Source organism: Piliocolobus tephrosceles, chromosome 10, assembly GCF_002776525.5.
Source record: "Piliocolobus tephrosceles isolate RC106 chromosome 10, ASM277652v3, whole genome shotgun sequence".
Classification (NCBI taxonomy): domain Eukaryota; kingdom Metazoa; phylum Chordata; class Mammalia; order Primates; family Cercopithecidae; genus Piliocolobus; species Piliocolobus tephrosceles.
The window spans coordinates 91,210,949-91,223,899 of NC_045443.1; the positions used below are offsets into that span (position 1 = coordinate 91,210,949).

The window sequence follows — 12,951 nt, forward strand, 5'->3', positions numbered from 1 at the left end:
AATGAAATGTCCGTAGTTTTTGATTTTTTTTACTTACTTTACTCAATATTTGTTTGTGAGATTCATCCATGTTTTTCACATGTATTATTTGTTTATTCATTCTCATTGCAGTTTATTATTTCATATGAAAGAACATACCATAATATTTACTCATTCTGTTGTTTTTGTTATATACTTTTTTTTTTTTTTTTTTGGAGACAGGGTCTCGCTCTGTTGCCAAAGCTGGAGTGCAGTGGCGCAATCTCAGCTCACTGCAATCCCACCTCCCAGGTTCAAATGATCCTCCCCCAACTTAGCTGTCTGAGTAGCTGGGACTACAGGTATGCGCAACCATGCCTGGCTATTATTTTTGCATTTTTCGTAGAGGTGGGGTTTCACCATATTTCCCAGGCTAGTTTCGGACTTCTGAGCTCAAGTGGTCCACTCGCCCCAGCCTGGCAAAATACTGGGATTATAGGCATGAGCCACCACGCTTGGCCCTCCATTCTATTGTTGATGACCATTGGGGTTGTTTCCAGTTTGGGTCTATTATGAAAAATGTTGCTATGAACATTCTTGTACATGTCTTTTGGCATCCGTGTGCAGCTTTCAAAGTTGTTCTTTTGTTTATATGCCTTAGGAATGGAATTGGCAGGTGATAGGATATGTGTGTGTTCAGCTCTAGGGAATACTGTGAAAGTGGTTGCACTAATCTGCAATACCATCATCAATTTATGTGAGTTACTCTTGTTCCCTATCTTTGGCAACACTTGGTTTTGTCTGTCTTAATTGATTTTATCTAAACTGGTAGACCTGTTATAGTCTCTTGTGATTTTAATTTGCATTTTCCTGTTGGCTTATAAGCATATTTTCATGTGTTTATTGACCATTTGGATGTCTTTTGGATGGGCATGTTGAAGTATTTGTTTAGTATTTGTCTCTTGCCTACTTTTCTGTAGAACTGTCAGACATTTTCTCATTTATTTGTACGTTATATATTCTAGATGTAAGTTCCTTTGTTGGTTATATGTGTTAGCAATGTCTTCTTCCACTCTGTGGCTTGCCTTTACTGCTCTCTTAATAGGGTTAATGGAGCTTCCCAGTTTTAATGTTGTCCAACTTACCAATCTTTCTCTTTGTTGTTAGTACTTTTTGAGTCTTGTTCAAGAAATCTTCACTTATGCCCAAGGTCATGAAGATATCCTCCTATGTTATCTTTTATCAACTTTATTCTTTTACCTTTCACATTTAGGTCTACAGTCCACATGGAATTAATTTTTGTGTATGTTGAAAAGTTAGGTTAAGTTCCATTTTATGCTACATTAATATCCAGTTGCTCAAGCAGCACTTATCAAAAATACCATCCATTCCCCATTGCCTTGCCATACAATCTGTTTCATAACATAAATTAAATATCCATATATGAATGGGTCCAGTTGTGGACTGCTTATTCTCTTCCACTGGTGTATTTCCCTTGAGCTAATAACACATACTTTGATTACTGTAGACTGAGGACTACATCTTCTTTTCACCAATTCCTGGAGATTCTTGGTTATTCTTGATCCTTCACGTTTCCAAATGAAAATATTAGAACAGCTTCGAACAGCTTGTCAGTTTCCACAAATACACACAGAGACACACTCAGATTTGCAGAGATTTTTTAATGAGATTGTTTTAAGTCTATAGATCAATTGCTTTTACAATCAAATCTCTAAGAGAATTGATGTCTTTGCAATATTGAATCTTCGTCTTTGTACATAGAGTATCTTTCCATTTATTTGGGTTTTCTGTAATTCATTCAAAGTTTTATGTTTTAATTATTTACCTTTAACATAATTCTTTTCAATGGCTGTAGAATATTTTTTGGTTAACATAAAAATTTAATTTCCTTGTGTTGTAAACTTATGTTGTTTTTGTTTTGTTTCATTGTTGTAAACAATGTGATTATGAACATTCACAAATATATGTATTTTAGTGCCTTTTTGTCTCCTTGGAATTGACTCCCGAAACTGGAATTTCTGGATCATACAGCCTGCACCTTCATATTCCCCAGTGAGTTCTATCATTTTAAACTCTCTCCCAGAGTTATAATACGTTCACCCACTCTTGTTGAACCTGGAGAATATCTCACTGTATTTTCCATTTGAATTTTTAAATTGCTATTGACAGTGAACTAGTTTTCATCTGGCCATTGTAGTTCTTTTGTGAATAGCCTTTTCGTGGCTTTTGCTCAGTGTTTTTATATTTTCCTATTAATTAATAATTGCTCTTTCTATACCACACATAATCCCTTGTCACGTGTATTTACAACATATGTCTGTGTGATAAATGAATTAATCAGTATACTTTTGTTACTGGGGTGGACCTTTACAGAAGAGCACAAAAAGAAAACCTTGTTAAGCCTGTTTGAAATGTGATTATTCCCTGAATGTTTATGTCCTCTGCACATTTAGGAATATCATAGCAATAGTGGACTTAGTAGCAGGGACAATCAGTAACTAAATGAAGTAGAAGAAAGATAATATAATTGCATGGAAAGAACATAGAAATTAGATCCAGAAAACTGGGTTCTAGACATGACCTCACTGCTCTTTACCTCCATGATCTTGATTAAACCATATATTCTCTCTGAGTCTTAATGTCTTCATCTATATAGTGGGCACACTTATTTATCTTCCAGGTTTAAGATGAGATCGCATATGAAAAGCAATAGTGCAACAGTGAAAGTTATACCATAGAAATTATAATGCCAACAAATATAGTGTAAGCATAGCAAGTTGAATGAATGCTTTATTTAAATTATCGCCTTTCAAGGTAACCTAATTTATAAAATATTCAGCCTAATGGCCATCATTCTGAGTCCGTGGTTTGTGAGTTTGTACTAATTTGCATGACTCCTTTTAGAAAGAAATGGTTTGTTGTTTGAAAAAATCAAGTTGACATCCTTTGTGACTGTTCAGAGTGTGTTTGTGGTTTATTGGCTTCTAGGGCATTAGGTTTCTGTCTCCCATATTGACAGTCTTTATGAGCTCGTTAGCCACTGTTCTGGTAAAAGCTATTTTGATCTGTGATGAGGGCACTACATTAAAAGAGTATTGAAGTTGGAAATCTATATTTTGGTCCTTTCATTAGAATGTGCCCTTTACAAAAGAGGCAATATGAATTTGCATTGCAAAGGATAGCTTATTTCTTTTTAGAACTCTTGAAACCAGGTAATTTATAATGTCTATGCCATAGCCTTTTATCTTCCTCTGCAAAGAAACTCTCTCTTCTGACACCTCATATTGGAAACCGGTCTTCTTATGCCCAGAATTAATTAACATGCAAATTCTTGTCTAGCGACATGGGAACAGTGCTTTTTCAATTAGCATTTAAATGTCACTCTTAATGATGTTAGATTGACTCTTTTAAGAGAAAATTAAAATAGTGTAATCATCTCTGGATTATTTCCTAGAGCATATTATTGATATTTTTGAAGATATGGGCTTAGTAGGAGCTTCAATCTTCTACTGTTCGCAGACTGATTGAGTCAGATCCAGGGTTGCACTGGACAGCAAAGCCCGGTTCTGGCCTTCCTTTGCCTCTGGTTTCGTAGCTAGGCCTGCTTATCGTGCCCTGTGCTGCTTCTCAGTAGCAAGTGTATTTATGTAGGAGCGGCACCTGCAGGAACTGTTTGCAACTGGGAAGGGTACCCAGGAGCAAGGAGGGAAGTGTAGAGGAGCTTTGGTAGCAATCGTCTCCCAAAAAATGAAGAAGATGAACTTTGGAGTTAGAGATGCATAGGTTCAAATGTTGCCTGTGCCACTTTGAAGCAGTGTGATGTTGAGCAAGTTGCTTCCCTTCACTGAGACTCAATTTCCTCATCTGTAAAATATAAATAGTAATATTTACCAGTCCGGTTGTTAAGAGGGTTAAAGCTGACAGTGCATATGCAGTATGTCTTATGTAAGTCAGAGTAGGCACTCTGCTATAGCAAAGAACTCCAAATCTCAGTGGTTTAACATAGGTTATGATGTGGTTTGACTGTGTCCCCACCCACATCTCATCTTGAATTCCCAGGTGTTGCGAGAGGGACTCAGTGGGAGGTAGTTGAATAATGGGGGCAAGACTTTCCTGTGCTGTTCTGGTGGTGGTGAGTCTCATGGGATCTGATGATTATATACGGGGGAGTTTCCCTGCACAAGCTCTCTTATCTGGTCTGCTGCCGTGTGAGGTGTGCCTTTCACCTTCTGCCATGATTGTGAAGCCTCCCCACCACGTGGAACTGTAAGTCTGTTAAATGTCTTTTGTAAATTCCTCAGTCTCAGATATGTCTTTATCAGCAGTGTGAAACAGACTAATACAGGTTATTTCCTGCTGGAAGAAAGGAGGGCTTTGCTCCATGCAGACATTCAGGGACCCAGACATCTTTCATCTAGTGGCCTTGTCATTTTCGAAGGCCTTGGAATTCTCATTGAATCATCTATCTCTGACTGGCAGGAGAGGGGAGAGAGTGAGCATGGATTGTGCAGGAGGCCAGGCTGGAGGTAGGGCACATTGCTTCCACTCAGATTGCATTGGCTAGAACTCATAGCCATACCTACTTTGTGAGTTGTTTTTTTGTTTGTTCGTTTGTTTGTTTTTTTGAGACAGGGTCTTGTTCTGTTGCCCAGGCTCTAGTGCAATGGTGTGATCAGGCTTGACCACCTGGGCTCAATCGATCCTCCTGCCTCAGCCTCCCAAGTAGCTGGGACTACAGGTGTGCACCACTACACCTGGCTAATTTTTGCATTTTTTGTAGCGATGGGGTTTCACCTTGTTGCCCAGGCTGGTCTTGAACTCCTGGGCTCAAGTGATTCACCCACCTGAGCCTCCTGAAGTGCTAGGATTACAGGCGTGAGCCACTGTGCTTGGCTGCCGTAGCTACTTTCAAGTGAACCTGGGAAATTTGTGCTTAAGAGAAAACCAAAATGGATTTGTTTAATAAACACATAGTCCATCACTATGTAGTCCACCACAAACATACAGTAATACTTGTTGAATAAATGAAAGGAAGAAAAAAATGAAATGAATTTTCTTCTTCATAGATTCCTAGAGTATTAGAGCTGATGGGGGCCTTGGAAGTGATAGAGGTTTTACCCTTTCTTTTATGGATGAGGAGCCTGAGGGCCTGAGGAATTTAGTGGCCAATGCAAGATCATCCAGCTGTTTAGTGGCAGGACCAGAACTTGAACCCACTTTCCCCAAATGCTGCTATTTATTCTGCATTTAATTATTTAAAATGTCATTGTTTTCTGCCATAGGGTTGCCCTTGCCTTTTGGAATGTGAAGATGGGTTAGGAGGTGGGAGGGGGGTTAAGGATGTTATTCTGATCATTATAGGTAGACTTCAGTTTTCTTTGGGGAAGGAGAGGTTTGGTATTTTAGGGTAGTAGGATAGATATACCCTCAGGGCTGGAGGCTCTACAGCTTCTCAGTAATTTGTACTGAGAGTGAAAATTAATCTTGACTCACTCACTCATGTGTTTAAATAGCTTTTCTTTATTCCCATTCTATGTGTGACAGACCATCCAAGGTTATATGGATGCAATGATGAGTAAGACTGGGATGTTCACAGCCTAAGGAAGGTGTCAAATATTTACACAATAATGACTAAATGAAATGAGGAGCAAGGAAGCAACAAGGTAGAAGGGACCAGCTGCTAGGGTGGGGAGGGAGAGGGCATAAGGAAAGCTTCATGGAGGCAGGGTCTTGAAGAATGAATCACAGTTTGTTGGGAATTTGATCTGTCCTGAAATACACACACTTGTGTTTGTGTAGTTGGTGTAAATAACCTCGGCTAGTTGTGAATGTGCATTGAGAAAAATGAAAGGAAAAAACTGACAAAAACCCAAAATGATGATCAGTGCTCCTGTGAGCATTTGTTGCCCACATTTACCATTCATCTATGATTTTGTCAAGTTTTTGTCAGTAAATAATTAATAAAATAACCTTCTGGATACAGCTCAAACATCAACAAGCAATATTTTATCACATGCCAGCAAGTTTTAGACCCAATGTGCCACTAGGGGCAGGGGTAAGATGCATGAAATAACAGTAAACTAAGTACCAGTATGAAGAGGAGGGCACACACCTGTGTAGAGGATGTGCAAACACGTATATAGGTTTGGATTAGGAGTCCTGGTTTTCAGAAAGGTTTCTGTGAGATGTGCTATTTAGAGCTGAGTTTTGTAGGGTTGATGGACATGCTTAGGAGTTGGCATCTCAAGTATAGTTACTAAATAGTGGTAAAAGAGCATGGGTTACTCTATAGTCTGGCAAAGAGGATTTTTGGAGAAGGGGGATTGAATAAAAGTGTTGCAGTTAGTAAGTGGCAGAGCTTGGCTTAGCACCCTGGGCTTATCTGACATCTGTCTTTCTTCCATAGCACCATAGTGCCTTGCTGAGAATGTGCGTAGGAGTCAGAATCCTATGATGCTTTCCGTTTGGAGATTAGAGTCAGGGTTGCCAGGGGTCGATTATGAAACAGGTGATGTTCATTTTCAGCATCATTAGCTCCTCTTTGGTGTGTCTCTTCTCTCCTTGGCATTCATTTTCTCACACCCTTCCCAACTGATTCACAGTAGGGTTTCAGAGGACTGCAGGAAGTATTTCTATTATTTTAAAGTATACTTTTTAAATTCTAAAAGTATCCTTATAGTAACAATTCAAGTTGTACAAAAAGGACATGAAATGCAAAGTAATTTTCTCTTTCTGTAAAACCTTTAATCCTCATCTTCAAAGAAGTATCTTTTCAGAAATTTTATATGGACGTTCAAGCACACACAATATATCTGCTTTTATCTGAGAGAACTCATTTAATATATGCATTTTCTGTAATTTGATATATTTAATTAATGTATGGAACAGTCTTTCATACGATTATATAGTTCTACCTTATTTTATTTTAATCACCAGAATAGTGGTCCACTGTACTGCTTTTCTGTGATTCTTATTGAACAGTATTTAAATTTATTTTCTTAATGTCTGCATTTATTATGCACTGTGCTGCAGAGAACATCCTTATAGTGATCTGCAAACTTGTAAAGGGGTTATTTGTAGGGGACTTGCAATGGAATTTCTAGGTTGAAGAGTGTGTGTGTTTAAAATTTTGATAGATATTGGGGAATTGTCCTCCAGAAAAGCAGTACCATTTTCATTCTATCCACAGGGTATGTGAATGCCTGTTTTCTTAAGCCTTTTTCTTTTTAAATAGGACTTGAGACCAGAGAAGTAGAGACAAAGAGCAGAGTGGGTACTAAAAATAAGTGGTGGCCAAGAGAAACAAAAACACAGGTTCACACAAAAACTTGTATATAGCAGCATTATTTATAGCAGCCAAGCAGTGGAAACAGCCCACTGTTCATCAAGTACTGAATGGAGTGTTATTCAGCAATAAAGACTACAATGTGGATAACCTTTGAAAGCATGCTGCTAAGTGAAATAAGTCAGTCATAAGATACCACGCATACTTATGTGAAATATCCATATAGGCAAATCCATAGAGACAGAAAGAAGATAGTGGTTGCTTAGAGCTGGAGGTGGGGAGGATTTGGGAAATGACTCCTGATACGTAAAGGGTTTCTTTCTGGAGTGATGGGAGTGTTCTAAAATTAGATTGTGGTGATGGTTGCACAACTCTGAATATATTAAGAACCACTGAATTGCATACTTTAAATGGGTGAATTTTACAATATGTGAATTTTATGTCATTAAAACTATTTTAAAAAATAAGTGGTGGCAGAATACATGGTATGGGATGGAAAGGATGAGGATATGGTCATTCTCATGAGCCTGTGGTTCGGGCAGGAAGACAGTGCCATAGCCAGCGAGGCAGGGAAGGTGGGGGAAGGTGTTCTGCCCAGCTTTGCTGAGCCAGGTATTCAGGTGGCTGATGACAATCAGCAATAGGGGTGGATGGTGGAATTTTTCCCCCTAACAGAATAGAGACAAGAGGCAGTTGATGCCATGCCCTAGACAGAGTCAGAACTGAGGTTAGTACACTGAATTTCTGACTTGTTGTTCTTGTTCAGTCCTTCGAATACACAGAAGATACTGTTCTCCTGGAAGACAGTAATAGTTTCCTTTGCTGACCTAGAAATGCCTGCTGTGCTCCAGCATTTGGAAAAGGAAGGTCAGAGAGAGGAAGCTGAGCTCAGCTGCTGAGTCAAGGAAAAGAGAAGGAAGACCTCGGGGTCACCGACGAAGAGGAGGCCCTCATTTGTGAATAAGTGTAGTCAGTTTTAAATTTAGCAATTAAGCTCTTTCTACATAGTGGAAGTGACTGTTCTTTTGGAATGTGTTTGCTAGTAAATATCATAAGAATGTTTAAAAGGAAGTTATGATTTTAAGTGACCTCTGAGTTGTGCTGATGGATAAAATTTAGCTCAACGGAACGAGGGTTAATCTCACAGTATACCCTGAAAATTAAAGAGAAATCAACACACTTTTTGACCAAAGCCCGTTTTTCCTGGTGCTTGCAGCTTTTTGAACTTGCCCCTTGCTTCTGATTCCCTGTCATCGTGGCTCCGTAGCATACATTAAATCAAACCATGACCTCCAAATCTTCTTAGTTATTTTCAGGTCCAAGGTTTTCAGCTTCAGAAAGAACAGAGGTCTCTATGGTTCCGTTTTGAAGATTTTTGGGTGGCTACTGCTCAGTTTGGTATAGAAGCCCAAGACAGTCCATGTGTAGTTCAGTATTGACCTAATAGCAGAATAATTTTGGACCAAACAGATGTCCTTTTTTTGGTCACTGTGTTTGATTAACTATCCTGGATATGCTTTATTCTCTAAAAACTTCATTTTAGAAAATACCATGGTTATCAAACAACTAGTCTTTGTGCTTGATTAGAACATAAACAGGAATCTCACCCACTTTTAAACCTTTCCAAGAAATAACTTTTCCTCTGATTTTATTTTGAATTGCTAAAAAACTTTTAGCAGGGAGAGAAAATTTAGTTGATGATTCAGAGCGCGAGGGAAAGGAAGCGAGGGATTCTGGCACATGCGCACGAGTTGAATGACAACTGGTGGATATTTTTATATTTATTGCTATTCTTAGCCTAAGGCCTGGAGCTGAGTAGGGAGTAACTAAGCTTAGCTATACTTATTAGACTTAGAGATTTTACTTTGTTCATGTCAATGTCAAGGCCTTTGGGAAAACTTTGGTATGCTTAGCTGATTTCTTGAAATACGGTCTTTCTGTCATGTAATTTCCTCTCATTCGGTACATGAAGAATAAAATGTTGACAGGTTAAACTGCAAGACAATTTAAGTTGCTGTTTATTTTTGTCTATTAGCCTAATCTTAACCCACTATTCATAGCCACACAGGGTTTTTTTGTTGGTGGTGGTTTTTGTTTTTTTTTTCTTTTTGGGTTTGAATTCTTTCTCCTAAATACATTTTAAGGATAATTAGTTATGGCCTGTATTAGAATTTCTTTTTGTGTTCTTGTGTTAGGATTCTCTAAGTAGCAATGAATTCACAGGAGAACTCAACAGTGTAAGAGCAAGGTGTTTCCACCACTTACTGAGTTGGGGTATAAGCTTTTATCCTTTGCCAGCCCCTGTAGAAATTGTGACTGTGAACTGCCATGACTTAACTTCAAAACACAGCCTGTTCTCTTGTCAGTGGAGCCAAAATGTTATGCCTGAACAACGATTATAGGTTGGTATAGACAAGTGAATAAGAGTCTTATTTTGTTGGATTCTGATACTACGCACACTTAGATTCAGCTAAATATCAAAATTGCCACAGCCAAGATATAGTCATTGATGAGGACTTTAATTCTATCCAATGTCTGATCAATGTTTCATTCCATAGAAACATAGATGTTTCAATCCAGAAAAGCCTTTCTGTTTTTTAAACCACAGATTGAGGAGGCAATGAGATGAAAATACTACTCCAAACTTAGTTCTAACTACCTAGAGAAATTTTTTGTTGAAGTAGAATTGACTAAAACCTTGGGCGGGAGTAAACATGGTAGTATTGTTTGGCAACTTCAAAAGAAAGAAAAGTTGGGCATAACCAAATGGTAGTGGTGATTTTAGGAAAATATATTTCAAAGGAAAAATAACAGGGATTTTTCAACATATAGAGACTTGAAAAGAGCATAAAAAATAAAAACAAGAAAGGGAAATAGAGAAATAAAAAGAAAGGAAAATTTCTGAAGCAAAATCATCTTTTGAGGGAATGAGGAAAAAGAGAGAATTTTTTTTTTTTTTTTTTTTTTTGAGACAGAGTCTCGCTCTGTCACCCAGGCTGGAGTGCAGTGGTGCAATCTCGGCTCACTGCAACCTCCAACTCCTGGGTTTAAGCGATTCTCCTGCCTCAGCGTCTGGAGGAGCTGGGACTACAGGTGTCCACCACCATGCCTGGCTACTTTTTGTATTTTTTGGTAGAGAGAGTTTCACCATGTTGGCCAGGCTGGTCTCGAACTCCTAACCTCAGGTGATCTGCCGGCCTCAGCCTCCCAAAGTGCTGGGATTACAGGCATGAGCCATCGCGCCTGGCCCAGGAACCATTTTAAGAACAAGGAATTTTTGATGGGCTTGGATATTGAGAGAACATGTATAGAAGATTGAAAGACAAGCACATGAAAGGAACAAATTCAGAAGAGTGGTGTAAACTGGTAAGAAAATATCTGCAAAGCACAAATTCAGACTGAGCTGAAGCTGAAGAGAATGTTAAAGACAACAAGAAAGCGCTCTTTAAAGCTATGCTCAAAACAAGAAAAACAGGTAAAGGCTAAGCTCATTGCTTGGGGCAGATAGAATAATGTTAAAATATGACGAAAAACAGACCTACTCAACTATTTGGCTTCTCTCTTTCTCTATTAAAGACGATGATGTTCAAACTGGAATGTGTAACATAAACATAGTTAAGGATAAATTGAAGCATGCAAGATAGATAATGACAATAATAGTTGTGACTACAATTTCTTGAGGTTCTATTCAGGACCGAGTAGTGTAAAAGAGAATTTAGTTGCTTTTTAAAGTACTTACTGGCAGGTGTGCACAGTAGGTATTACTCTTATCAATCCCATTTACAGATGAGAAAACCGAGGCACAGGAAGATTTAATGACAAACCTGAAGTTACACAGTCAGTAAGTGATGGGCTGGAAGTCAGATCCAGGTCTGACTAACTTCACAGCCTGGCTCTTTTCACTGAACTCCCTGACTCCCATACCTGTCACATCTAGTATTTTCAACAGGATTGCATTTTTTGGGTTTAAATTATATTGTAAAGCATATAAACAAACACATGCCAGTAGATATTATTGAAGAGCCACTGTGTGTAATTGCTGTGAAACAAGGAAAATGGAATATCAAAATGATAAACAACATATAAAGACTTTCTTGATTACTTTTTTTTTGTTTTTTTGAGACGGAGTCTCCTCCTTCTGTTGCCCAGGCTGGAGTGCAATGGTGTGATCTTGGCTTGCTGCAACCCCTGCCTCTCATGTTCAAGTGATTCTCATGTCTCAGCCTCCCGCATAGTTGGGATTACAGGCACATGCCACCATGCCCAGCAATTTTTTTTTTTTTTTTGTATTTTTGTATTTTTAGTAGAGACAGGGTTTTGCTGTGTTGGCCAGGCTGGTCTCGAACTCCTGACTTGAAGTAACCCACCCACCTCAGCCTCCCAAAGTGCTGGGATTACAAGTGTGAGCCACTGTGCCCAGCCTCTTGATTACTTTTTTTAAAGGTTCTTTTTGAACCATCTAAAGCAAAGCCATCAAAGAGACTGCTGGGATCGTGTCAGAATGATTCAGAAGCCAACCTGAGAGGACCCCCCCGGAGGGCAAAGATGAGACAGTTTGAGCATCAAAAGGATAGAAATATATAAAAATATATAAAAGTCCATGAGTTTGTGACAAAATTCTAAAGACACAAGACAATAAAACAAACAAACAAAAATCTCTCATTTGTCACTTCTGAGATTGTTAGGGCACCAAGTCATTGTTCTGAAAGTGGATTTAAAAAGGAGATCTCACATCCACCCCTGCTTTCCTATTTACTTTATAGAGAATTACAGCTAATAAATGCAGAAGGGTGCTAGGAAAGTTTTAAAAACCTACAGTTTTGTAGCGTCTAATGAAATAAGGGAGCTAAGCAACAACCACTAATGAATGATAAAATCATCAGGTAAAATTGGTGCTATCTAACAGAGAATCAGGCTGATAACACTTGAGCCCACTGATCAGTCTCCATATCACTAAAAGTGGAACAGCTGAACATTAGTTATGCTCCTCCAATGTGATCTGATAGAAAAGTAACAGCACCACCTGTGAAACAGTCTTATCCACATCCCCTCCCTCAACGAGGCTGAAACAGAAGTTCATCAAACATCCACATCTAACTCTTAATACCAGGTTATAGGAAATACGGGAGACAGAGGAACATGCTAAACACCACTACAAGGGTACAGATCAGCCAATGCCTGAATGTAGGAAGTTCTACAAAACAAGTGACCTATTTTTTTTTTTTTCAGTGTATAAATGCTGTGAGAAAAAAGTGGAGATGGGGAACTGTTAAGTTAAAAGACTTAAGGGACCTGTAAACCAATTGCAGGTATGAATTTTGTTTGGAACTCGATTTGAACAACTAACTAAAAAAATGCCTTTTTTTAAAACATGCAAAAATGAAACATACTCTGTTTATTACATATTACTAAGGAATTATTGGTAATTTTATTGAGTTGGTGGCATTGTGAGTTTTAAAAGCCCTTATCTATTTAGAAGCACTTATTAATGAATTTACATGAGGCCTAAGACTTTCTTTAAAAAATACTCCTTCAAAAGAAAAGAGGTATGTGTATAGGGAAATAGGTGAAATCAGAATGGTAAAAGGTAGTAATTGTTGAAGCTTGGTGATAGGTTTTTGGGGGTTCTTTACACTTTCCTCCCTACTTCGTTATGTATGGAAAATTCACATTATAAAAATAGTGAA

At 38.4% G+C, this 12,951-nt stretch overlaps 1 protein-coding gene across 5 annotated transcripts in view; it reads left to right on the plus strand.

Moving 5' to 3' along the window:
* The window catches only part of CRADD (CASP2 and RIPK1 domain containing adaptor with death domain), a 179,465-nt gene that overhangs the window by 98,707 nt on the left and 67,807 nt on the right, over nt 1-12,951 (plus strand). The window contains exon 3 of one of the 5 annotated variants that reach the window (XM_023225603.1): nt 12,494-12,573. The exons of the other annotated variants lie outside the window; for them this stretch is intronic. Within the exon in view, the coding sequence (XP_023081371.1) occupies nt 12,494-12,537 (44 nt within the window). The 3' untranslated portion in view covers nt 12,538-12,573. The remainder of the gene's footprint in view (nt 1-12,493; nt 12,574-12,951) is intronic. 5 annotated transcript variants of the gene reach the window in all.